The sequence below is a fragment of the Crocodylus porosus genome, unplaced genomic scaffold (assembly GCF_001723895.1).
Source record: "Crocodylus porosus isolate Cpor-Errol unplaced genomic scaffold, CroPor_comp1, whole genome shotgun sequence".
Lineage (NCBI taxonomy): Eukaryota > Metazoa > Chordata > Crocodylia > Crocodylidae > Crocodylus > Crocodylus porosus.
This window is the reverse complement of record NW_017728944.1, coordinates 288931-314609: the sequence shown is the minus strand read 5'-3', so window position 1 is coordinate 314609 and position 25679 is coordinate 288931. Positions and strand designations below refer to the sequence as shown.

The 25679-nt window shown below is 50.6% G+C and overlaps 1 protein-coding gene across 2 annotated transcripts in view; it reads right to left on the bottom strand.

The window, feature by feature from the left end:
• The window catches only part of ARHGAP23 (Rho GTPase activating protein 23), a 116199-nt gene that overhangs the window by 57417 nt on the left and 33103 nt on the right, over positions 1 to 25679 (bottom strand). For both annotated transcript variants that reach the window (XM_019550248.1, XM_019550249.1), the window contains exon 2: positions 10252 to 10431. In XM_019550248.1, coding sequence (XP_019405793.1) covers positions 10252 to 10431 — 180 coding nt within the window. The remainder of the gene's footprint in view (positions 1 to 10251; positions 10432 to 25679) is intronic.

Genomic DNA, 25679 nt, shown 5'->3' with positions numbered 1-25679 from the left:
CTAACCTAAAAGCTTGACACACCTGCATCCCAATAGAGAGACTGAGAATTGGACAGCTAAGCCCTCTGGGCAGTACTGAAAATCTCCCACCCCCTACTCCCAAGACAAGCTCCCTGCTCCTGCAGGGCCACCAGCTTCTGACACCCTCAGGATGCCGACTCTGAATGAGTTGTCGGCTGCAGTAAGGTCCAGAGGCCATGGAGTTGAGCAGGCTAGAAAGGGGATGCAAAGATGAGGTACAACTCAAAGATGATGGCCTTTAAGCTAGCACAGTACAGCCTCCTGTCCCATCCAGCACAGGGACTGATTGCCCAGTTGTCAGAGCCAACACCTTTTCACAGGACTAAAACCAAAGCTAATAGAGCTACTTTAGTGAACAAGCAGTGGTCCAGCCCATGCCAATGCAAGCAAGTGACTTTGTGAGGTGGGAGAGGGGCTTCACAAAGGTAGCCCCAAGTCAGGAGACTGGCTATATCTAATACTGCATTCATCATCTCTGGTGAGCTATGTTCACGATGGGAAGCCACGTGAAGGATCTGGCCAGAGGGGCCATCCTTCCTGCTCTGTGTTCTGTGTGGCGTGATGCAAGCAGACAAGGTCTAGAGCTGGGAGGGGGAGAAGACAAAGGGTCTGGATATCAGGAGAGTCTCTGTCTCCCTCGGCAATGGTGAGAAGGCCAAGGTGGGAGTGCTTGAGGTAAAGAAACCCCTCTGAATTCAGAGCTGATGTCCTGAGGTGAGAGCACATGACCTTGAGGTCCCTCCCCATGATGGTAGTTCAACCCCAGGCAGTCTGACACCGGGGGTACATACTAGTCTAAATTATTCCCTAGTCTTGCCCAAGCTCCCCTGCATTTTGCCTTCTGTTTCTTCCATAGGATCATGTCACACTCTTCCAGGAGTGACAGGGCAGGATCCTCCAGGCTGAGCTTCTCTCCAGGAGGATTTCCAGTTTGGTGGGACCTAGGGGGGCTTTACAAGTGCAGCCAGTGACCCAGCTACTGTGCCTGAGCTCACCAGTGGCAGTGGCTGGGTTCCCATCTCTGATGCTACAAAGCCACAGCGGGATGCCAGAGTTCTCAGCCTCTGGGAAGCAGGGAACTGGATGGCACCCCTGCAGGTTGAATACTGGTGCTAAGAAAGAGACTTCCAATTTTATAATGGTCTTAATGGCCATGCCTCCTCTCTGCTCACTCCAAGAGGGCAAAGCATTTCCAAGCCCAGCTGACAGCTCCCTCTCCACAGTGCTTAGACAAAAGCAACCAGAGCTAGTGAGAAAGAAAAGATAAAAATACACCAGGAGCTGGGGAGAGTGGCCTTGGGCATTGTGTAACTATTGTTCCCCAAGGAAGATAGCAAGAGATTGGGGGAAGGGAAGGTGGGGTGCACAGAGACAACAGAAAAGAGAGATACCCACAGAGCAGGTGGTAGCACAGGGGTAGGAGGGGTGACTAGGCAGGTAGACCACCACCCTGGGAGATCTGGGTACAACTCCCCATTCAACAACTGGCTCCTTTCATGCAAGTCCAAGGCATAAAGCAATGATGAGAGAATGCGCAAAGACATGGCATGGGATTGGGGGAAAGAATGGCAGTGTCCCTCTGGGCAGCAGCTATGAGAAGAAAGGAGAGGCAGCCACAGCCTGTCCTCCCATCACACAGGGCCTTGCAATAGCAGTGGAAGGATTAGCAGCTGCAGAGTCAGGGTTGCCATCACATGGGGTGGGGAACTCTTCTGCCCCTCAAAGTCAGTGGGAGCCAAAAACCCAAGGCACAGGGGTACCGTGTCCAGAGGGGCCAACAGTAAAGGGCACAGAAACAGACTGCAAGGAGCAAAGTTAAATTCTCTGTGAATCACGGCTGAGCCTGGGACCTCCACTACTGTCTCTCAGACATGCAGGGCTATTGGGTAGATGAAACCGCAGGGAGCATTGTGGGGAGGGTGAGTGAGAAAGGAACGTTTCCTGTGGAGGCCTCGAAGCTGGATGTGGGTGGCAAGGGGTGCCAACAGCAAAAGCTTTGTGCCAGCTGTCACTCCCAGCCTCACACTCGCAGGCATTGCACTCTGGGAGATGTGGTGCCAAGGGTAGGGAGGGTATGTGCAGTAGGAAGGCCCCCCACAGAGGAAAGCTTCCCGTCTTTCCTCTCATCTCTGGCAGCAGACAACCTGCTTGGCTCCCTCTGCACAGGTGAGGCAATAGCCCCTGGGGCCTGTGGGCTCAGCTCACTCAGGGCACCAAGAGGGGGTGACATCACCTGCCAGCGCTGCCAAAAAACTCAATGAGGAATGCATAGCTCCTGTCTGCCTCCTGGCTGACTCAACTGTATCGAAACTCAGCCCCCAGACCAGGGCCCTGGCTCCTTTGCCCCTGCTTGCCCCAGCTCACACTGTTGTGGAGCCAGGGGGAACAACCAAAGCTGCACTTTCGATCCCCATTTCACTGCTGTCTAATCCCAATCCATTCCTAGGAATATCTGCCTTTGCTTGCCGAAAGGCTGCAGGGTGGGTGCCAGGTATGTTACATCCCTGACCTGTGCAGGGCAGGATCAGGTGTTCTCACCTGACAGTCTGCAGGGAGCTGCCCAGCTGAGCAAAACAGACGTAAAACATAAAGCAGATAGTGAAGGTTTGGGGATGGAGATTTCCCGATGTTTTGGCATGGTCCTGCCCATCTGCTCTTCAGGGGAGAATACGAACTTAATTGACATTTACTGGGTCAGACTATAGGTCCATCTTGCCCAGTATCCTGTGTCTCATAGAGGCAGAGAGTAAATGCTGGAAGGGAGAATGAATTGGGTATAATCAGGGGTTTTTCCACTGTTCCTCTCTGTTGCAGTCTCCAGCATTTAAGGTATAGAAAGTTCTAATGCAGAGGCTGCATCCCCAACTCCTACACGCAATAGCTACTGATGCCCCTTTCCTCCAAGTTGTTCAATCCCTTTTTGAATCCAGCTAAATTATCAGTTTCCACAGCATCTGGTGGCAATGAGCTCCACACTTGAATTACACACTGTGAAAAAGGACTTCCTTTTGTTAGTTTTAAACTCACTATTTACTAGTTTCATTTTGTGACCCTTAACTCTTGTACCGTGAAAGAGAGCAAATAATCGAATCATAGAATATTAGGGTTGGAATAATAAATCCCTATTTAGTTTCTCTCTGCCATTTAGTATTTTCTAAGCCTTTATCATGTTCCCCCCTCAAGTGAATCTTTTCTAAACTGAATAGGTCTGGCCTCTTTAGTTTCTCCTCCTATAGACGCTCCTCCATACCACCCATCATCCTTGTTGCCCTACAGATGCTACAAGTGTATTTTGTTTAGTTTATCATCACTTTTCCCCTCACCTCCATGGTAACCCAGGTGAATGGCTGGCAAGGAGACCTAGCGTTTGGGCTGGCAAGCTTTCATGATGGACCTCCACACGCAGAGGAAAAGGAGGAACCCAGTAGGAACCAAGCAAGAGCCCTCTGTGTGCTCACGTGTGGAAGAGGTGGCCAAAAAGCACTCCTCAGGAGAATAACACTAGTTGCAGGAAAGTTGGCCTGACACCCTGAGGTGCTAGAAGACCTGGATTCTCAGAAGACCTGTGTTCAATTCTGGCTCTGCCACAGATGCCCTGACTGACCTTGGGCAAGTCACTTTGTCTACTCTATGACTCACTCCCCCATCTGGAAAATGCTGATAGTTCTTCCCCCATGTGGGGGCCTCTAGGATGGCACTGAGGAAGACCCCATAAGGAGCTAGGTGGAGACGGGAGGCTTCCAGGGAGCAGGATGAAACCCTATCCATAACCAGACAGTGGAGTTAATTTAAGCAAAGGGGCTGCAGGGACCCTATGACTCTCAAACAGTTTCCCCTTCGTCTGGTTCAAGCTGATGCTGCAGGAGAGGAAGAGAGATTTCAAGCCCCATAGAGGCTTTGAACCAGCCTGCCAGGAGAGCCAACTTTTCCTTTCTGCCATGACAAAGCTGACAGTTTCGCCTGTGAAGCTCAAGAGAACTGGCTCTGGCCACAAAGCTCAGTGCTGCACGGACAGCAGTTCCCAACCAGACGCCTAATCTGAATGGACGAGATGTCAGCAAATATTGCTGGGGACTGGGGCCGGCTGGGAGAGGCGCCTCTCTCCCTGGGATGCCGGCGGCATGACGGGACAGCACGGCAGTGCTGAGCTGGCTCTGTGACAGAGGAGAGGAGTGGGGATCGTGTCCCTGGAGCACTGGACGATGGCTGCAATAAAGGCTGGGGCTTTTTTGGCTGGTGCCCTTGCTAGCGCTCAGAAAACTGGAATGTTCTTGGTTGCAGCATCTCAGTCATCTGCTCAAGGTCAGACCCACCACTGCCCAATGTGGCTCAGGAAGGAATTCTTCCCCTCCATCAAGCTTTTAAAGCCCATGGGTGGGTTCTTCTTCCTTTGTGGCATGGGGTGGGGCAGGGTCCTCTTCCTTGGATCCCCAGAGCATATGTTAACCAGCACATCCCTGTAACTGCACTAGTAGGGCATTGGCAGCACCCTCATCTCCCCTGCCTTTTACCTAGCTCTTGTTGCTGGTGTCCCCATTTTCCTTTGGAAGGTTTGAAGTGCCGGTTTTTTAGGGATTTTTGGGAACATGGCTGTATGTGACCACCAGGGACTGGACTTAATGGCTAAGGCCCCTTCCAGTCCTCCTTATGTCCATCCTTATATCCGAGTTCTGTGTTTTGCAGAGGGGGAAGTCCCCCCGTCTCCGAATGAGAGACCCTGCCAGAGGTAATGCAATGGCCTCTCAGTGCTAGGGATTTTCAACCATGGAGACCCCTGGGCTCTGTGCTTTGACATACTGAGGTGCCACAGTCATGTCTCCGTTGCCAGATGCTATAACACAGCAGAGGTTACACAGCCATGTCTTTCTGCTGGAGGCTGCCTGAACCAGCGCTGAAGCCCTGATAAAGCAATGCAGTCATGAGCCACTGCCAGATGTTGCAGCACAACCAAGGTGAGTGTGTCAGTGCCAGATTTCTCATGCTCTGCTTGGATGCAGCAATCACGTGACAGCGCTGGGAGTGCCAAGGCCTCACCCCATCCCCACCCCTCCCCTCTGAGGCAGGAATGCTCAGCTGATCTGGAGGAGGGCACTCACAGCACAGTGCTATCATGGGGTGTTTAAGAGTCTGCAAATATGAACAGCTGGTGCAGAGATCAAAAGGCACCTGGAGGCAAGATGCTGTTCAAGGCCTAAGCCAGGCAGGACAATCAGGGGAAAGAAATGACTTAGCAGAGAAATGGCTCAGGAGCAGCAGTCACTTAGACCCATGTCCCCCTGCTGTATTTTATCAGGAAATCTCCTGATTGAAGGTCTTAGCATGGAGGGACCACTCTGCTCCACCTCCATTGGACCAGGTAAATCAAATCATATCCAGCTGGTTCTTCCAGCTGATTTCACTTCATATGCCTCTCCTAAGGCACCAGTGAAATACAGCCTCCTCTGGAGTGGAGGGTGGCAGTTAAACAGATATCCCTAAACGAGAAGAGGAGAGATTTGAATGAAGGAGACATGGGGAGGCCCAAGTCCTAAAGAATGAAACAGGGCATATAAAAAAAAAAAATGATTAAAAAAATACATTAAAACAAAAAAACTGGATTTTTTTTTATTTAAATCAGATTTTTATTTCTTTGTTAAGATGCTTTTTTAAAAAAATAAACTTATATAAATATAGTTTTAATTTAAGATATGTTAAAGCTCAAAGATAACATCATGGAATAGGGTTTATAAAACTTCTAATTATATATTATTTGAGACAATATATTCATGGAACCTTTTTAGAAGTTTTATAAATAGGTCACAACAGGCTATATTAGGGGCCCAATCTTATGGGGTTCCCAGAGGCTCCTCCATATATTAGTAAAGATTAAAGAAAACCACTCTACCCAGTAGGACTCTGCTCAGTCTAGAAGAGCCCATTAAGTACCTCTGTGATGCCTAGTTTCAGTTCTCAAACTGAAGATTTGTCTCTCCAGAGATCATAGGCAGACAAGGTTCTTTGAGTAGATGTGATATCTTTTATTAGACCAACTAAATGGTTGGGAAAATAGTTCTTTGTAAGCTTTCGGGCACAAACACCCTTCTTCAGGCACAGCGAGAGCTTGTTGTCTCCAGAGATAACATCCTTGTTAACAGCAGTATATGGAGATGAGAGATAACAGACCTGATTAGTGATTCCATCAGACCTATTGTCTCTCTGCAAGTTTGTGTACACAGTCAAGCCCTTACCTTTCTCTAAAACTACACAGTTTCAAGAAGTTGAATTAATAAAGGATATCAAACAACAAGAATGCACTTTTCGTAGAAAACAATGATTAAATCGAGGCTTTGTGGCCAGCGCTTTAAATCAAATCCAACCTGGAATGAAGTCCCATGGGAATGGCAGCACCTTGTTTTCTAAAAAGAACTGGGAGTAAATTAAGTGTGTGTGAAAAACCATCATGGTTCCAGCATGCAACTAGGCATGTGCCCATAGGCACACACCCATGCCAAAGCTGCCAACACCTGCACGCACATCGCACACTATTAAATACAGCAGCAGCTAGAGATTCCAGCCAAGGCTGACATCTGGCTGAACCAGACACTGTGTACACACAGCAAAGAGTAGCTCCCTTCCCAGGAGGGTCCTACAGTCTACACCAGCAAGACAAAGGGAGGAAGAACATATTTCCTACCTTTATTTTACACAGATCAAATGACTTGACCAAGGTCATGCAGGGAGTAAGTGTCACAGCTGAAAATGGAACCCAGGTCTCATGAAACTAATGTATTTCAGGGAGTTAGGCAGAGCAGTCTAGACCTCAGGCATTGAGATGTCTGATGTTTAAGAGGTCAAGGCAGGGAGATTAACATTTCTTGGACTATTTGACTTTGAAAGGTGGTGAGTGGGAGATGATAATATATGTACAACAGGTTGACTAAGGCAACCTCAGCCCTTCCCCTTGATCCAGCAAACCAAAGAGCCCAGAGTGTCAGGGTGACAGGCAGTAAATTCCAAAAGCTATAAATTTGCTTCCAGTCAGTCTGCTGGAGGAAGCATGTAGCAAACCTGTGGAATTCACCGCCATGGGCAATCAACAAAGCAAACAGTTTGGCAGGATACGAAAGGGGGGACTGGGATTTAAACACACACCAACAAGCAGAGGCAGCTGTACAGAGCTAGGAAGTCAGGTCAAATAATGTTTCAACAAATCCTCCCTGCTTCAGAGGACAGGCCCATGCCTCTCTGGGAAGAAAGAGGGTTTTGGTGGGGGGAGGGGTGATGGGGCCAAAACTACTAATTTCTCCTGGAAAAATGACATTGCCTGACTGGACAGATGTACTGATGTGCAGCCAAGAAAGGGGTGCAGCTCCCTCTGGAACCAGATCACGATACATCCCTGTCTGCTTTGCTAGCTCCTGTGTTGCAAAGATATTCTGCCACTTAAACCCTCTTCTTCCTCTGCCATGTCTGCATTGAGCAGCATCTCCTTCTACACACAGGCAGCAAACAAAAAAATCTAGGGCTCAAACTCTGGATTTCTTGCAGAGCAAGGGGAAGACGAGCTCTGGAGAGACCCCCAAAAGCTATTGTGTCTTTGTATAATAGATCAGCAACAGGGGACTTGGAGCTACCTACCCTCCTCTACCCTCTGACACACTCCTGCAGAAGAGGCACCCCCATCCTACAGACATTACTAAAACTGTCCCAAACCCAGTAGTGGTTTAGTTAATATTCGCCCAGAACCCAGGGGTTATTTTGCCTGAAACTACGTCCAGACCAGCTGCCTCACCTTGCCACTGTAATTGCTTTCTGCCACTGCTTTGCACGTCTCTGCAGAAAATCATGATTGTCCCACACCATGTGTGGTAGCCAGAGAGCATGTTTGCTACATGTATCAAGCACTGGTGTTCAGGGGTGAAGGGGTTAACTCTGCTCCACAAGAGCGCACAAAGTTCACCCCTATTGGGAACCATTCTCCACCCGGACATGGGGGTCTCCTGCAGTCAGGCAGCGTTGGGTTGGAGCTCCTCCTAGCCTCCAACCTTTCCCTAAAGGTCAGCTACAAGCAGATCCTAAAAGACTCAAACCACTCTTGCACTCCCCTTTCTACCTGAAGACTGAAAGATGCATCTGTAAGGGAGGGAACTCTAGGTTCACAGCCTGGAGGGGATCCTGAACTCCTGGACAAAGCAGATGACTGAGGGTGCAGTATCATGAAGGGCTCTGCTTTCCAAATTGTACTCCCTGGCTGACACCCCAACGTTCCATATGGAAGCTATGACCTGCTTTAGACCCCCCCACAGTGGTCTTCCCCATGGCCGTACAGAGACCAAATAGCCCCTCTAGCCAGTGCAGTAACAGGTATCACACTGCAAAGCAGTGGCAGTGGAACATCTGGGAAACCAAATAAAAGAAGACATCCATACCTGCATGTTGGGCATGAAGGTGCAGGGCCCAGGCACTGCCACAGCAAAGTGTTGCTGGGCCCAGTAAGAGAAAAACACCAAGCATGTGCAGGCCTGGTTGGGCCAGAGTCGCAAAGAAGAGGCTAATCAGGGGAGTGAGGTTATGCATTGCCACACTGACAGGCTTATGTCATGCATTGGAAAGGTAATTGCTGGACTCAACAGGCAGGGAGAAACCCCCCAACCTGGCATGGCACAACAGGCACCATTCCAAAGGCCTTTCACTTCCTCTGTAGCAATATGCATCAACTTCTCAGCTGTCTGTTCTGGTCACCTGCCTACCATAAGCATAAGAACACCACCCAGGGACTGAGTAGTAGGAAAATCTTCTCTCCTCCTTGTCCCTATGCATTTGGCACCACCTCCATCATAGCAAATAAGATGGTGGGAGCACCTAAGGAATTAACTTCATGCTATAATATGCCAAAACCTCAGTGCACCTATGCAAAGTTACTGGGGCTGGGGAGCACCAGCAGGGGCCTACAGGACTGGCTGATACTCAAAGACCATTTCTTCTTAAAACCTGTGTTCAGCAGTGGCAAGCTAGGGGTGGGGGTCTTCACCAGATAACACCAGCCCATGGTGCTGCGCTCCTGATGTTCTCTTTGGCCAGGAACCATGGCATGGGGCAGCTCCAGGCTACTTGCATCCATTTCCTCTCCATAACCATAAAAGCATAAATCTGGAACAGCCTCTGCCCTGCAGGTTCCTGTAGGTCAACTTGTCTCCCATTTGCTGGGTATAGCCAGAAGCACGGGCAGGGAGCAAGCACCTGGTGAGGGTCCCCCTGAGCTGGGAAGGCTATGCACACACACCTGGTTCAGTCCCAGCCTATGCCAGGATTCAGAGGGGGTGCTGGCCAGACACATCTTGTCTCTTCCTTGGCCTGAGAGAAGTCACACTGAATGGAGGCCTTTGCAGATAGCAGGAACTATCTGGAGAGATCATGAAGAGCATCTGTGGAGGGCTATGTAGCTGAATTGTGAAAAAGAAGTGAAGGGAACCAGCCATTCCAGAGCAATGGAGCCCAAAAAAAGGCCACTGAGTTTGCTTTTACAAGGCAGGGAGGAAAACCGGGTGACTGTGAGGCTCCTGCCCTCCAGAGGAATACCCAGAATTGAAAGCAAAGAGCAGAGATACCAGTTGTGACTCAGAAAACCCCAGAAACTCTGACAGGCTGATGCAGAAACCAAAGCCAAGAGAAGCCCTGTACTGTCATCCATGTGCACAGGCCCACAGACCACTCTTAGCTGATAAGTTGTGGGATCTCCCAGGACTGAAGACTAAAGGGACCCCTCCAACTCTCTGAGCTCGTCTCCTGCCTGTCACAAACATGAGAATTCTGGCCAGAGACTTCTTAAGCAGAGAGCTTTGAAGGGAAACTCTATGTAGTAACATCTCTGAAGGTCTAAAGAGGTGGATGGAGGAACTGGCTTCTTCAGGGCAAGTGCCCTTTTATGACCAACATATGGCCCACCCCCAAGTATTCAAGTGATTCTTGAATAGGGGGCAGCACCCAGGCCTGTTCTGATATGAAGGGGACCAAGATAGCTGCCACCCTAGGACCCTATCCAGCACCCTCCAGACTAACCTTATTCCTCAGTTCCTGCTGAGAAGGGTATATGGGCTTGGACCCAGGGTCTGCAAGTTTAGTCCCTGCTATCAAATAGCAGCTACTTCCTTTATCCTCCTCCTAATGAGCATCTTTTTCTGACCATCCTCTGTTCCTTCCCCCACCCCCACAGGGCTGATGGAGCTGGAGAGCATGGAGCAGCAACATTACCTTCACATTGGTGTGGACCGCCGATTCTGGGGGGTAGACGATGAAATGCCGGAGGGTGAAGCCAAATCCCCCCTGTGGGCTCTTCCGGAGCACCACCGTCTTCGGCCCCACCCAAGGAAAGGACTCCTCCAAGGGGGCATTGGCATTTGGGGAGGCCCCATCTCTCCGGCCTGGTGTTGGCTGTCGGGGACAAAGAAGAAAGGATATTAAGGCAGAGCCCAACACAGATTTCTGCGTTATTCCCACCTCACCCTCCTGGGCTCGAGCAAAAGGAAGAAAAGCACTGGGGTTCATGCACTGCACTGGAATTCACAAGGCTCTTGTTCCATACCCTGACTCTGCCACTGACTTGTGGCATGACCATGGGCAAGTCACTTTGGTCTAGATGGGCGGTACCCAACTTTCCAACACCACAGGCCAGATGAGTGGAGTAGGGTCAGCCTGTGGGCCAGATCCCATGCCAAGTCGGCCCGCAGGTCTTATCCCATGCACTAGGATCCAGCTACATGCGGGCCCAACCCCACATGCCCAGATCAGGTCACAAAGCAAGCCCACATGCTGGGGCAGGGCCACATTATCCGGCCTGTGGGGGGTCCCCATGTGTCCAGAAATGGCAGGACAGGAGCAACAAAGCTGCCACCAATCCCCCACTGCCAAGTTTCTGGACCTGTGGGCTGGATCTGGTTTGCGGGTCAGAGGTTGAGCACCACTGGTCTAGATCCTTTGAGGACTTTGGCCCCTAATTCTCACTGATGTCAACGGAACTTCAGAACTAAATACCTTTAAGGACTTGGGCTTTTGTCTCTCTGTTTCAGAGATAATGCTGCTGCTTTTCCACCCCTTGTTCTCCAATTTCCAACCTGTCAAAACTGTAAACTCCTTGGGATAGGGATTCTTTCGCTATGTTGGTACAACCCCTGGCATAGTAAGTCCCCAATCTCAGCCTCTATGGTACCTAAACTGACGGTCAGGGTCTCTCTGTGCCAAGCACTGGACACGCATATAATGAAAAGACAGTCCATGCTCTAGGAATGCCTCCTTCATTTCTTATCCTGAACTATTCCTATGTCCAGTTAAAAGGTTCAACATTTCTTCTCAGAGGTGGCTTCAAAGAGTCCCTTGTCAGTAGACTGCTAAGTGCTTTGGGAAAAAGGAAATTACAGAAAGCTATGAGGTGGTGCTGGTAGCAATAATAATGCTGTAGCAAGTCTATAGGTTCTCAGGGGACCTCACAAGCTCCTGGGAGGAAGCAACTGCCACCCCACTCACAGGTGGGTAAACTGAGGCATGGCACAGCCAAGTGGCCTGCCCAAGGTCACAGCGACTTAGCAGCCAAACCTTCTCCAGCCCTGTCTGTCAACCCTGTGACCTGCCCATAAGACCATCCTTCTTCCCCCACAGCGGCACTCTAGGAATGATTCATGGGACAAGACCTGCAGTGTTTCCTAGGCCAGAAAGCTCACTGCAGACATAGCCAGATTCCCTCGGAGCATCAGAGCAAGAGGTTTCCCCATCCCTTTGGTTATGTGGCTGCCCACAAGTGATACCACCACACTCCCACCCTGCTTAGGAAGAAAGGAGTGTCCTTTGGGATTGAGTGAGACACTAAACGTGACCTGAAAGAGAAATGACAGTTAATGGTAACTGCCTGCTGAGCAAAGAGCCAAGGGATCCCATTCTGCAATGAACACACCGCTGGAAATCAGACCCCATTTCTCAGAGATGGGGAAGGCTGGCTACAATGCAAAGATTTACTCTCATTCTGTTCCTGACAGTGTCTAATAACATCCACATGGACCTTTAGATAGGGTGGCTCTAAGCTGCAAGTTTCAAACCCGGGCAAATTCACCTCTTCAACAGCCCTGTGCCTAGGCCAGTGCTACACTGCCAGATGCTCATGGGCAGTAAGACTTGTTTCAACAAGGGAGAAGTGCCCCAATACACTCAAAGATCTGGGCTTAACTAACTGACTCAAGATCACCCACGAACATCTGTGGCAGACCAAGAAAATGAACACAAGGTTTCCCACCTCCTTGCTCAGTGGCCATTGGACCATCCATGCTTCCTTGCTCCAGGTATTGTGCTGCCCAGTTCCAAGTCTGATGGCTCCTAATTGCACTGCATCATTACAAAATACAGCACCCTGCCTAGATCCAACCTGTACCCTACCACACAGAGACCAACCCTGATTCACTTACATGCTGCTCATGAAACACTTCACACAACACGCAACATTCAAGGGGAGAAATTAGCAGGCTCTGGCTTGAGGGGGAGCCACATTTCTAGTCAAAGTTCGAAAAGAAACAGCAAGGCAAAGAGGCACACACCCAGGCCCAATTGTCACACAGCGCTTGTGGCAGCCTAAGTGTGTCAGTTAAGGGTGTGATTTTCTAAACCACACAGTTAGACCAGTGCAAAACCTAGGGAGGCTACCTTCTTATAGGTATAAAGGTGCTTGCACTGGAATGCTTTGTGCCTCTCCACAACTGCAGGTAGCTATAATTGGCAGAAGCACTTTTATACAGCCTCTGCATCACCAGGGGACATACTCTGCCTGGGCAGCTATGGTTAAAGTCAGGGCTGTGCAACTGAGGCCCTCAAGGGGCCAACATGCAACCTGTGGGCTCCTTCAGCTTTCTCTCCCACAGCTGCACAACAGAAGAGGGCGGGGGAGTGGGTGGAGGCTACATACCACTGGCACTGTCTGCAGTGTGGGGTAAGGGGCTACATGCTGCCCATACTGCTTGTGGAGAGAGGGGAACAGGGACCACCTTTTCAGCATATGGCCAGCCTGGTGTACAGCCCAGGTGCTGCATGCCAGCACCGCACACAGCCCCCAGCCCTAGGGAAGTTGGGCAGCACTGACCAAAGCGCTATAGATTATGCAGCACCAGATGGCACAAGCTGCACTGGAGAAGGCTCTCACACACATGCAAGTGAGATTGTGGCAAACTAAAGGGAGGAGAGGCCAGTGGTTGGGGCAGGGAAGGAAGAGCAGCAAGTGAAGGGCTGCAAAGCTGGCTGGACGCAGCCCCTGGAGGGTCTGAGGGAAAGCAGGAGGTACTAAACAGGATCCAGCAGCCAGGGTGGTGGGGGTTGCGCCTGAGGAGGAATGGAAGCCATAGCTCTGGAAGGCAGGCAGCAACATGCTGGGGAATCAGGGAGGCACAACCTGGGGGTGGGAGGCTGCAAGGAGAGAGGAGCTGGGAGCAGCAAGCAAAACAAAACAAAAAATGCCTTCTTTTCTAGCTCTAACCATGGGAACAGCCACCGCTTTGGTCAGTGGAAAGAGGATTGTGAGGCACCTTTGGCTGGAGGGTATAAAACCCTTTCCATGGAGGGAGTGGGAGTTGGCACCATTCTGGGCACTGGTAATGAACATTTCCTGGAGCAGATCCCACTTCTCAGGCCCCAGGGAGCAGCAGCCTCCTCTTCCCCTCCCTTCCTGCAGGAAGCTGGACCGCTCCTTTGTTCTCTGCCCCACTGCCCCCTAACAAAGCCAGAAGCTGCCAGGTTGACTAGACAGTGCCACCTCATTAGGCCCCGCTTGGTGCTGCTACTGGAGAGCAGCAAACTGATTTTGGCCAGGCAATTGAGAGCAATCCCAGGACACTGCAGCTGTCCAGCGAGGTCACAGAAGAGCCTAGCACACCTCAGCTGTGTCTCTGACTGGATCCAAGGCCCAGGGGAAGAGATGCGTCTGATCTTTATAACCCAACCCTTCTCATTCTTTGGGGACAGCCTGCTGGGAACATAGCCTCAGCAGGGTATGGGAAGTAGACGTGCTGCGGCCAAGCTGGAGCTGACCCTCTGACCACGTTCAATCAGCCAACCAAAGGAATGAGGGCGCAGGGTGTAATCTGCAGCCTTCTGTCTCCATTCTTCCCCCCCTGCCACCTCACCCTGCTGAGTCTTGCAACGTGACACTCTATAGTTTCCAGACACTCTGCACCTTCCACCCCCCAGCTGGAGACCAATTTTCTTTTGATTCCAGGGTGTCTTTCAATCTATCATATGACCAAAGTGGATTACAGGGTGCGCAACCCTCTGGCCATTTGTGGCCACTGCCCAACTGATCCCTCCTCTGGGGAAAGCCTGTTCTCCCTACACACACACAGAGCTATGACAATGCCAGGCTCTTCCCAGCAGCCCTCCCACTGGCCCAGCTCCCATGGTTTTGCTGAGAACTGGGAAGGCTGTTTCCAATGAGAAGTGCGGCAACAAGCACCACGCTCAAACGCGTGGCCCAGGCCCATCAAACAGCCACTTCAGTGCCTTGGAGGGCACCCACTCAAGTGGGGCTGAGCGTAACTGCATTGGCTATGGCTGTGATTCTCTATCCACAGAGACTGATCAACACTAAACTTAAGCAGGCTCCTTTAGACGCGAGAGCCTACTTTTGAGAAGTCAGCCCAGAAATGAGTCCTGGTAGGACTTGCAAGACAAACATGCAGTTATAGGAGGGTTCTGTTCTCTATGGCTTCAGTGTTTGGTTTGTTTTTTTTATCGCTACCCCACTGCTCAAAATACCATGCCACAGAGTAGAGATGAGATTAAATGCTGAAGTGCTTTGGAAAATGTTAAGTGAAGTCTCATTTTCATATATGCAATTTAGGGATTGCAGCATAATAGAGGCAGAGAGTGAACAAATATGAATTAACTAGCACTGTGAATGCAAAGTGAATTGTTAAACCAGGTTAGCCTTTGTATTTTATTCAGACTCGAACCAAAGAGGTCTTTAGTCAGTTTTGCTTAATTTACTTTGGCAAGTAACTCAACTAAACCGAGTTATGACCCCTTCCATTCTGAAGAGGTGTGTCTACACAGACAGTTGATCAAGTTTAACCAATTCATTTTAAAAGGCAATACCAAGATTAACTTTCCCCGGTGTTTCCGTGTACATAAATTTTAGGGCACTGAAGACCACAAGTCCCAGAGCCCATCAAGAATGAGATAGGTTCCTAAATCCCTTCCATTCAACGGGATTTAGTTTTTTTTGAAAATGTCACCCACAGGTCCCAATTCTGTGCTGTGCTGCATGCTCCGCCTGCAGTGCCTTAAGCCTAAATAAACCAGGACCAAGGGGACTCTGGACCTTTGGATCATTATGAACTCATTAGTGACACAACTTGGAAAGCATCACAATATTGAAAATCAAGACTGGACAAAGGGTATGATGGCAAACCCAGAAGAAAACTCAGCTCACAGGGGAACAGGGAACTTCTGCAGCATTGGACTGGAGCTTGGAGGTCAACAGCAGTGGCTGGGACCAGATAAGGAGCAGAGTTGCACAGGAAGGATGGTCCTGCAGCTAGGGTGCTGGGCTGAGGCTCAGGGTATTGGGCTTCCATTCCTGTCCCTGGCTCAAGCCCCTTTAGAACCTTAAGCAAGTTCCTTCATTTAATCATGCCTTAGTTTCCCCACCTGTAAAGGGGAAAACAGAGGGGAAAAAGGTAGGTTTCCTTGCAGAGGAGAAGTGAGTCTGCATTAACACAAGAGCTGGGAAAGGCTCATGGAAGAGTGCATTAGCAGGAGATAACACTGCTTAGCCATCCCAGATGCCAAGGGGCTCCACACCTCACTGAAAAGAACAGCAGCAAGATGTATGTCCAGCCCCACTCTCGCTTCAAAGTACATTCCCAGGCAAGGGAATCATTCCTCCATTCACATCACTCCCTGGTTGTGGGTCTCTCATCTGGGACGTTGGCAGGGAGAGCCCCAGGACTCTTGACTAGAAGTGAGCCATTCTCTGGGCTCCGTCTCCCCTACAGCACTTCCCCCAGGCCTTGGTTGTTTTGAAGATCTTTCCCTGGCACAGACAGGCAAAGCTCCACACAGCTGAGTCCAGGCCCAGGCAGGAGGGAGCTGCCCAGGGGCAAGAAGGGGGCTTGCAGATGGGTTTATTGTGCCCCAGCTGCATCTGAGCTGCACACTGGTGCTGGGAGGCTGGAGTCACCAATTCAGACATCCCCCAAGGCAGTCACTCTGAAACACAGCCAAAAGAGACCCTGATCAGGTGGAGGAGGCAGATTTTAATCAGTGCTGGGCCAGCCGCTGTAGCTCCAGCCCTCGTAGCTTCATCCCCCAATGCCCACGGGACTCTCAGACATAAGAGAGATCCAAGCAATCTATCAGGGGCAGAGAGGCCTTGCCATGCTCTCCTTTTACAGACAAGGCCTTCACAGTCCACTGCTGCCCAAGCTTTCGTGGCTGGTCCCAAAGCGGCTCCTTTATTCAGCCTAGGGCTGGTAATGAAGCTCCTCATATTCATGAGATGAAGCCCTCCCACCATCTCTCTGGCTACGCTCTGCATGTCATTAGCCCTGTACTCACTGAGCACTTGAACAACTGCCTACACAGAGAGCCAAGATGGGCCAAGGTGAGCTGAGCCATATGACAGCACCCTGGCTACTAACTGCTCCCTCTGCTTACAGCTCTGGAGGTTTGAGGGCTTTGGATCCAGCTGCACAAATAATTGGGATTCCCAAGGAGAATTTGGCAACTCTCTGTGGAATACCAGCTGGGGGGAGGGCACAGGGTAGGACACGGCAGTAAGGCAGTGGTGTAAGAGGATGGAAACAGCAGCATGCACTATGCAGAGGCCTCACTCCATCTTGTTCCAGATCTGAGCAGAAGGGTCACTGCTCCAAAGGAAAAAACAGCCCAGTGGCAACCCCACACTCCTCCTGGCTCCCTCTTGTCACAACAGCAAGGAAAAAGGCAGGAAGCAGGATAAATGAGGGGTTATCAGAGGTCAGCACCAGTGCAATAAGTGTCTGTGGCAGCCTCCCATTCCACCGAGCATTGTTTGAGTGTGGAGAAAACATGGGGAGGGGCAGAGAGAAAGCTGGAAATGAAGGAGAAAGAGGGAGGGTAGAAAAGAGAAAGAAGGGGAAAGGAGAAAATAAACTAGGATGTAAAGAGAGGGATGCAGGAGGCAGCAAGAGGTTGCTAAAGTCACCTCACATGCCAGTGTGACTGTGGGGGTGCAGGCCACCTCCAGGGACTCTCCCGCCCAAGATTTCCTCCCAGGCATCTTTCATCACCGATGTGTCCAACCAGCCGGAGAAAGCAGAATAGCTGATCAGGCTGCATCTATTAGATAAACCCCCTCCCCACACCCTCCCTGTGATATGCTGGCAGACAGAAAAAAGCCCTTGCTGCCAGATAAGGCCAAGATAAATCCCACATGGTATCCCCCAGATACCTATGAAACAAAACAAGTCAGCAGACAGGCACAAAAGGGACCCCCAGCTGCCCCCTTCATCCCCCCTGCCCCAGGAGAGTCCAGAACATGCAGCTGCTCTGCCAGAGCAAGCCTGGCTGGAAAGGCATATGTTCCAGTTGGTTAACACGGCTGATGGCCTGGAGAAGGTGGGCACCACCCTGCCAAGAGACAGAGGTAAAGGATAGCAGGTACTGGCTTGCTGAATACAGCAACCGTGCTCAGATGCCCTGTGCTGCCTCAGGACTTCACCAGACCAGAGAGGGAAAAGGGAGACACATTCAGGTATACCTGGCTCCCCTCCCCTACTGTCAGTGCTCACACTGCAAGCCATGGAGGCTCCATCCCTGCCATTGAGAAGGCAACACCACAGCCCAAGAGACATTAGCAAAAGAAAGCTCACTTACATATACAGCTCCTCAGAAAAGGGGCTATCCACTAGGTGTGTGTACAGTAAAGTGCACAACGGGACTCTCATCTCAATGGGGTCTCTAGGTGTGACAGTGATGCAGACAACAAGAACAACAATCGGCCTGAACATGGGGTTTCGGTAGTTGTCGAAACAGCACAGATGGTTTTATACATCCAGTTCTGGGTCAGCTGAACAGAAACTCAGCATCTAAACCCCTTAGGCATCTTGGATAATCTCAGCCTGTGGTTCCATTCCCAGCCCTGTGAATATGTTTTTGGTCAATCAATGCCTTGCCTGCTCCTCAGTTTCCCAACATGTAAACAAGCCTAGGGCTGATAACACATCAAGGCCGCGGGACAGGTTATAATTTTAGATTCATAAATTGGGGGGGGACCTATTTTTGATATTCTCAGATGGACTACACTGGAGATGCACAACTATAATCCCAACCCATTGCTCCTGCTCCCATATCTTCCACCACTCACAAGATCTTGAATTTTCCCCAGGGGCACACAAGCCCCGGTCAGTAAAGATCTAAGCCCATCTCAAGACAAGACCACAGCCTGCTTCCCTGGGAACAGATCTGGCCTTGGATGTCAAAGTGACCAGGATCAGCACCTCAGAGTGGGGCAGGGGAGACAAATAGCACAGAACAATGCCAAGAGCCGGGTCCTTCTCTCCTCCCCTGCCCAACAGCTGTGGATGCCTTTCTACCCTCCTGGTGCTCTGAGGGCATGGACAGCTGGCTGAGCCTTATCAGCTTGATGAAACAATGCTGCAGAGGCCACTTCCCAGCAACGGAAGGAACCGTCAGGGCCCTGTTTATCATCCCTGTAGGAAAGAGCGCAATTAAACTGGAGAAAATGGTAGAGCAGGGGACCCCGGGTAATTATAGCCAGGACAGAGGCAGGCTATACTTTACTAAAATACACAACTTAGTGAGAAAACAGCCCGAGGCTTGAGTACTTTTTGCTACCCTGTACAAGCTGGCGTGGATCAGCAGCTGGAGGGAAAGAAGGGCCCAGTCTGGGGTTTCTGTGGGGTCCTTTTCAATCTCCTTTTCCTTCTCGGTCAGGCTCTCGTTAATATTCACAGTGCCATGGTCTGAGTGGCAGCTGAATTAAGTCACCTCTTGGGGAGGAGGGAGGGCATGGGAGAGAGAGAACCCACACTGGACGACGAGTGTTGAAATTCAGATGCCGTCTTCCCACTGCCCTGTTAGTTTGTGTGTGAGGGAGGGAAAGGAAGGAAGTAAAAAGGTGAAGGGAAGAATGAGGGACAAAGGCCAAAAAGAAAAAAAAGAGAAAGAGACGCACAGAGAGATTGAGGGGTGCAGAATGAGAGTGAGAGGGCACACAAAGGGAAGGGGTATAAAAAGCCTTTGTCTGTTTTCCTGCGCTGAGTGGGCCTTTTTGCTGGTGCCGGGTAAATACAATCATGCTATAGAAGAGCAGGCCTGTGGGAACATGCCAACCCCAGCCCTCAGGTGCCCAGCCTCCTACGCAGGAACAGTTCACCTTCCTCTGGCCAGGTGCCAGTGTTGCCCACTCCAACACCATGGACTGGACAGAGGAAAGCATGAGCTCTCCTGGTACTACAGCTTACACACTGATGCCATGCTAATGCAGAGTAATAATGCTGGCATGGTTTAGACCCGGCCCCATGATACATCCTGGATATGCCTTGAGGTACTCTTGAAGTCACCTTCCAGAGATGAGCTCCTCTGACAATCCACCCTCTCACATACAAAGCCAGTCTCAGGAGACACCCAGTTCAGTGCTTAGATGTCCCCAGGCTAGTGCTGATATGAGTAAGAGTCACCTGCATATCTCCTGCCCACCTGCACCTCATTCTTCTGTAGCACTTGGCATCAGGAGATCTCAAAACCTTTTACAAAGGAGACCAGTGTTGTTAAGCATTGTTAACCCCACTTTAGAGATGGGAAAACAAAGGCACGGGAAGAGAAAGGGAGTTGCCCACTGATCTCCCCACCTCTCTTCTCACAAGTCAGTGGCAGAGCCAGGGACAGAATCCAGATCTGCCAATTCCAGGTTCCCTTATCCATTAGGCAGCACTGCCAAAGATCCTGCAAATAATTTCTCTGGGAGCAAGGATGGGAGACAGTGCTAGGGAATCCCAACTCCACCACTTCATGGCCTTCCCCAACACCCTATATGGAGCCCTCAAGACACCCTGCCCCCAAATACTGCTGGGAAAATGAAGAGCAAAAATAAAAGCCCAGGACAATCACTCCCATCTAGAGATTGCTTGTTGGAAGGAAAAAGAAAACTCACAGTGGGTTAGCTCTGCCCTCAGCCTGAGGTCACAGACAGAGGAGAAGCCCAAGCCAAGCCCCAGAGTCACATCCAGCTTCACTGTGGGTCGCATGGGGAGAAGCAGGAAACTACTGCTGCTCATGACATATAATGCAGGGAGACAAGGACCCTCGGTCCTGGACCAGGACCCCTTTGTGTTGGGTGTTGGCCAGCATAGAACAAAGTGCTGGCCCCTACCGCAAACAACTCACATCTATATTCAGAGCAGGAAGGAAAAACCCTTCCAACTCCTACAGCAATATCACAGTGGCCTTTGCAGCCACCGCTCCACAGTCTCTCTCACTTGCATCAGAACACCCACCAGTACCAAGCACAGAGGAGTCACCGGGAAGCCCCTGTATAGGCACCACTTCACGTCCTCCTTCAAGACAGCCTGCCACTGACTGCAGCTATCTGGGTAGTGTTTTACACTCTCTATGCCCAGAGAAGCCATGGGGTGCAAGGCAGAATAATACCAGGCCCAAGGGGCTTCATAGCTACCAGGCCTCTTGGAGGACTGTACTCTGGGCCTACACAGTTCCAATAACTGCAAGTGTCCATCAGCCAAAGTCTTGAGGCAAGACAAAGTAAGGGAGCCTTCCAGTTCCACCAGGGATCCTAACTTGTCTCTGTGGCTGCCCATGAGTGCCCCAGCCCAGCCCAGCTACTTTTCCCATCTGCGGTCTCCATTGTCTAGGCTGCCTGCTTGCTGGATTATTTTTAAGCTGACAGCTGAATGCACCCTTGTGATTCTAACTAGTGCAGACAAGCCTCAGAAGGGGAGACAGCAAAAGGAAGCAGCACAGGCACTCCTGAACCCCACAGACACCCACCCGTAGCCAACACCGCTGCCTCACCTGCAACATCCACCCCAGACACACTCCAACCTACCCACCCGGCCCTGCCAACCACAGGGACACAGCACGTCTCTGACACAGCTATTAAGTGGCATTTAGTTTAATTACATATCTGACCATTGTAGCAGCTGCCTGCCATTCTGCTGCCCAGTGTCTCTCACACTCCTGCTACCTCCCCTGCATATTCCCAGGCGCTGGCAAGATGTTCCTCTGGAAAAGGAAGGTTACGGACAAGGCAGGATGTCTTCCCCAACTGGAAGGTTGAAGCCCTGGACAAAGCCAGTTCATCAGACTCTCTGGTGGACCAAAGGATAACAGTGTTCCAGCTTGTACCCCAGAGCCTGGCTGATATCCATTCCATATGTTTATCTCCAACCGCACATACAGGCTGCAATTAAGTAATAGCAGAAAGCAAAGGAGCCTTCCTTTTTTAGCCTTGCTTTGGTGATGAGAGCAAGTTGGCTTCTAGCATTCCTTGCCCCAGTGCCCAAGCTTTGCTTTGCCCCTTGTAGCCATGGCAGTATCCACACCACAGGCAATTCCTGCCCTTTTCTTCAGGCAAGCTCTTCCTCTTGGCCTACTGCTTAGTCAAGAGTAGTCTGGTGCCTCTAGCACAGGGTAAAGCCATCAGAGCAGGGGGCCAAATTAATCCCAACAGAGCTGTTCTAGAGATAACTGAGGCTTCACACATCTAAAATGAGCCAAAGGGCCCATTCTGCAGCCCCTGCTCACTGTGAATGGCACTCACCTAAAAGTGAGTGGCTCTACTGCCTTCACTCAGACCCACTGACCTGAATGCTGCTACTCATGTAAGTATTGTTTATTCATCATAAGGGCTGCACAATCCAACCATAAGTGTTCAGTAGATTATACTTCTAATAAACTACAGAAAGCTCATCTAAACCAGTGGATCTCAGCATTGTGCAGGAAGGCTGAGCATTACATTACTTGGCATGTTTTCTGGTGGCATCAGGAGTAAACCAGAGATGGTCATACAGTCCACACACAGGATAATATTGTGCTCCAGTAGAAACTTCAGGTACACTGGATCTTCGCAAGTCTAGCTGCACAAACCTGTCTCTTTGGCAATGACAAGATCATCTTGTGTGTTTGCCTTACCATGTGTCCCATCAGTGACACTTCCTCATGCGTGCAAACTGAATGCCTCACTTTGCCCGACTTCTGCCTCCAACCTATTTAGCTTGTGCCCCACACCACAAGGACCTTTAGTCCTCACCGTCTCTATGATGTTCTTTTGTCTCCATCTCTGATCTCTCTTCTGCTCTTTTGCATCTATCTGCATCCTGATCACAAGAGCTACCAAAAGAAAAGACAAGCAGGAGAGCGTAGTCCAGTGGGTAGGACACTTGCCTGAGGCCCATAAGGCCTATCTTATTACCTGCTCTGCTGTGTGATGAGAGAAGTCCTTTCTCTTTCCTGTGACTCTGCTTCACTCCCGTCTTTTATTATGTGTTCAAGTAGTGCCCCAGCACAAGCAGAGCCAACACTGGATGAGACCACTGGCTGTCATTATCATACAAACAACGACCTCCAGACAAAATGCACATTCCACTCCAACACCTGATTTGTCATCTTTCCCATTTGTTCCTCGCTTTCTTGCCCCCTCTTCTCTGCAGAAAGCCAGAAATTCCCCTTTCTTTTTATTTTAACTAAGGACAGAAGCCTCCCGAGGTGCTCCAACCAGCTGCGTCCCTCTCATTAATGCTGCTCCCCTAAAATTCATAGGCATTCACAAGTAGCACAGCTAGGATGGTGAGGATGTCACACGGCAGCACCTAGGAAGAGTGATGAAACAAGCCACACAATAATCAGATGCCCTGATTTTCCAAAAAGGGAGGGGAGGGTCAAGACAAACAGAGGCAGCTCCTTTCTGCTGTCTTAATCCTCAGACCAGGCACTTTCAATGTTTCTCAGAGCTCCTTTTTACTATATTCTGTTCATAAAAGCAGAAGCAGCTTAAACGTCTCAGAGCCCCCTTTATCCAGGGCTTTTTGAGCAATTTACTTATTTATCACCTTCATCTGAGGTCTGAATATGCTTGCATTTCACAGATGGAGAAACTGAGGCTCAGAGGAAGAAAGCAGTTGGCTCATTAAGTCACCCAGTAAGTCAGCAACACAAGCAAGAAAAGAACCCAGGAGTCCTAGCATTCTCAGTCCCCTGCACCACCCCTTGCACTCATCCAGAGTCAGCAATAGAAACCAGGAATCCTGCCACTCACAGATCCCTGCACTAGCCCATGCTGTCACCTAAAATCAGCAGAACCCAGGAGTCCTGACATTCCCAGTCCCCTGCACTAATTAACTTAACAATGCCTCCCCAATTTTGTTTTGAAATGACACGCACCAAAACTAATCACCATCATCATTTGTGCAAGCTAGTCGGACATCTCGGCGCTGGGCATGACGCCCGCCACTGACTCACTCACCAACAGGCCAGCAGATTCTCAATTCAGAAACACAGAGATATCCTAACTCCCTTCCCTTTATGTTGCTGGCCCTGAGGTCACGATCCACTCCTGTTCTGTCTGCTTTGCATTTTGTCTCCCTTTGTGAACCAACTCGACAGCCCTTGGAAGCGACAGTGGGGCACAACCTGAGCACACAGCTAACATGCAAAGCTCCTCCTCACACCTCCGGTCATTCATTCAGACCCAAGCCAGCTGCTCAGGACAGTACAAAACAGGGAGTCAGGAAGAGGATACAGCTGGAATCCAAATTGTGGGGTCTCTTTGTACCTACATTTCCAGCCCCCCAAAGTCCTGTCACACAGCACTCACTTTGTACCCCAGCCCCACATATTTCTTGTTGGCTTTCTGTCTCTCCTCAGGCAAAACTCCAACTGAAGCCAACAAAGTTTAATCCACTGTCATGTATGGTTACTAGTACCTTCTCAGCTCACATAAGCATGGTAAAGAACTTTGTTTAGAGAAAGGAATACCACTCCACCAACCTCTGCCCAGTCACGTGTCCCTCCCTCCAAAGAAACCAGCGCAGATACTCCACCCCGCAGAGTCCAACACTCAGGAACAAAGGCACATCTTACATCCTACCCTTGACAGTTCCTGACAAGGTAACTTGCAGCTTGTGCAGGGAACCAGAGCATCAGCATAGACAGGACATGGACCTACCCACTGCACTTCTGGAGAAAGATCTAAAGAAAGACCCTTCCATTCTCCTTTCCAGAAGATGAATCCCAGCTGCTCTTCTTTACACAGAGACAGAGATACAAGCCTGCTCACCTGCCCAGTTCTCCAGCCATACTGGTGACATCTCCCCCACACTGAGGGAACACTGCCCTAGGATGGAGATACCCAGGTCATCAGTTCTAGGCAATGGAAGAAAAGCCAGATAGTCCCACAGCCTAATGTCCTAACCCTGAGGGCATGCACAAAGGTATCATCAGGGAGCTAGTGCTATAGAAACCCCGCGTTACCACCAAGCATAATTAGTGGCACGTAGCTGCTCTTCCCCACCATTGCACCAGACCTATGGTGACTGCACTGATTCTTAACACTGATCCTCTATAAGCTTTTGAAGAACCTGGCTTCCAAGCCACTCACTTCCCCCTCTCCCCCAAAAGGTGCCACCTCCCCATCGAGCACTGGACAAAGGATACAGAGCCCATACACACAAACAAGATCAGGGTTTCGCAGGGCTCGGGAAATTTGGGTATAGTAATAAGGGCATACAAGTGCATCTCTCACCATGCAGCATTTCTCCACGTGGGGACGTGAGCGGTATTTTTGCCTGGCGACAGTGGCCCCAGCACGGGGCCACCTGCGCTCCAGGTCCACGTTGTCAGTCCGCAGTGTGGTCAGCCAGATGCAGCGGGGCTCAGGTGAGCTGCAGTCCACCCCAATGGCCCTCTCAAAGCACCAGCCCTTCTTTGCTCGCTCCACACTCCACAGGGCCTTGCCCACCATTTTTGGCGCAGCACAGGGACGACGGGGTCCCCACTGCCTGCCGCGGGATGCCCTGTCCCCTCCGCCTGCACCTTCTTCCACCATCAAGCTGAAGGGGAAGGGAGAGATTCTCCCCAGACAATCACTGACAAAGCAGGGGGCCAAAGGAAGACCGCTGCCACTGGAACTGGCGAAGACTCGTTCAGGAGTGTGCCGGGGAGCTGAATGGACTTTCAGCCCCTAGAGCAGCTAGCACCCATTCCTTGCAGATCCATCGGCGAGGAGGGAATAGCGAAGCTCTCTCCCTGTGCCCTGCAGTTGCACCCAAAACTTCAGCAGAAAGTCTGGTGTGCAGAGCCTGCCGGTGAGGAGAGCTGAACACAAGCAGCTCCGCTGTCTCACTTATCACAGATGAATGCCGATTAGTCCATGCTTGGGCACACAAGATCCACACACACACAAGCACCCTGAGAAAGCTGTCCTGCAGTCATCCCTTTCCAGGCAGAGGGGATGGGATGGGAAAGCCCCGTCACCATGAGAAAAGAGTGACACCAGCAGCCTGAAGAGAGGCTGACGGAGGAAGCAGACAGACAGACAGACAGCAGAAAAGAGAATGCACCCGCCACCCTCTCCGCTTGCTCGGCACAGGCTCTGGCTGCAGCTGCTCTGGGCAATCAGTCAGCCCTGCCCATCA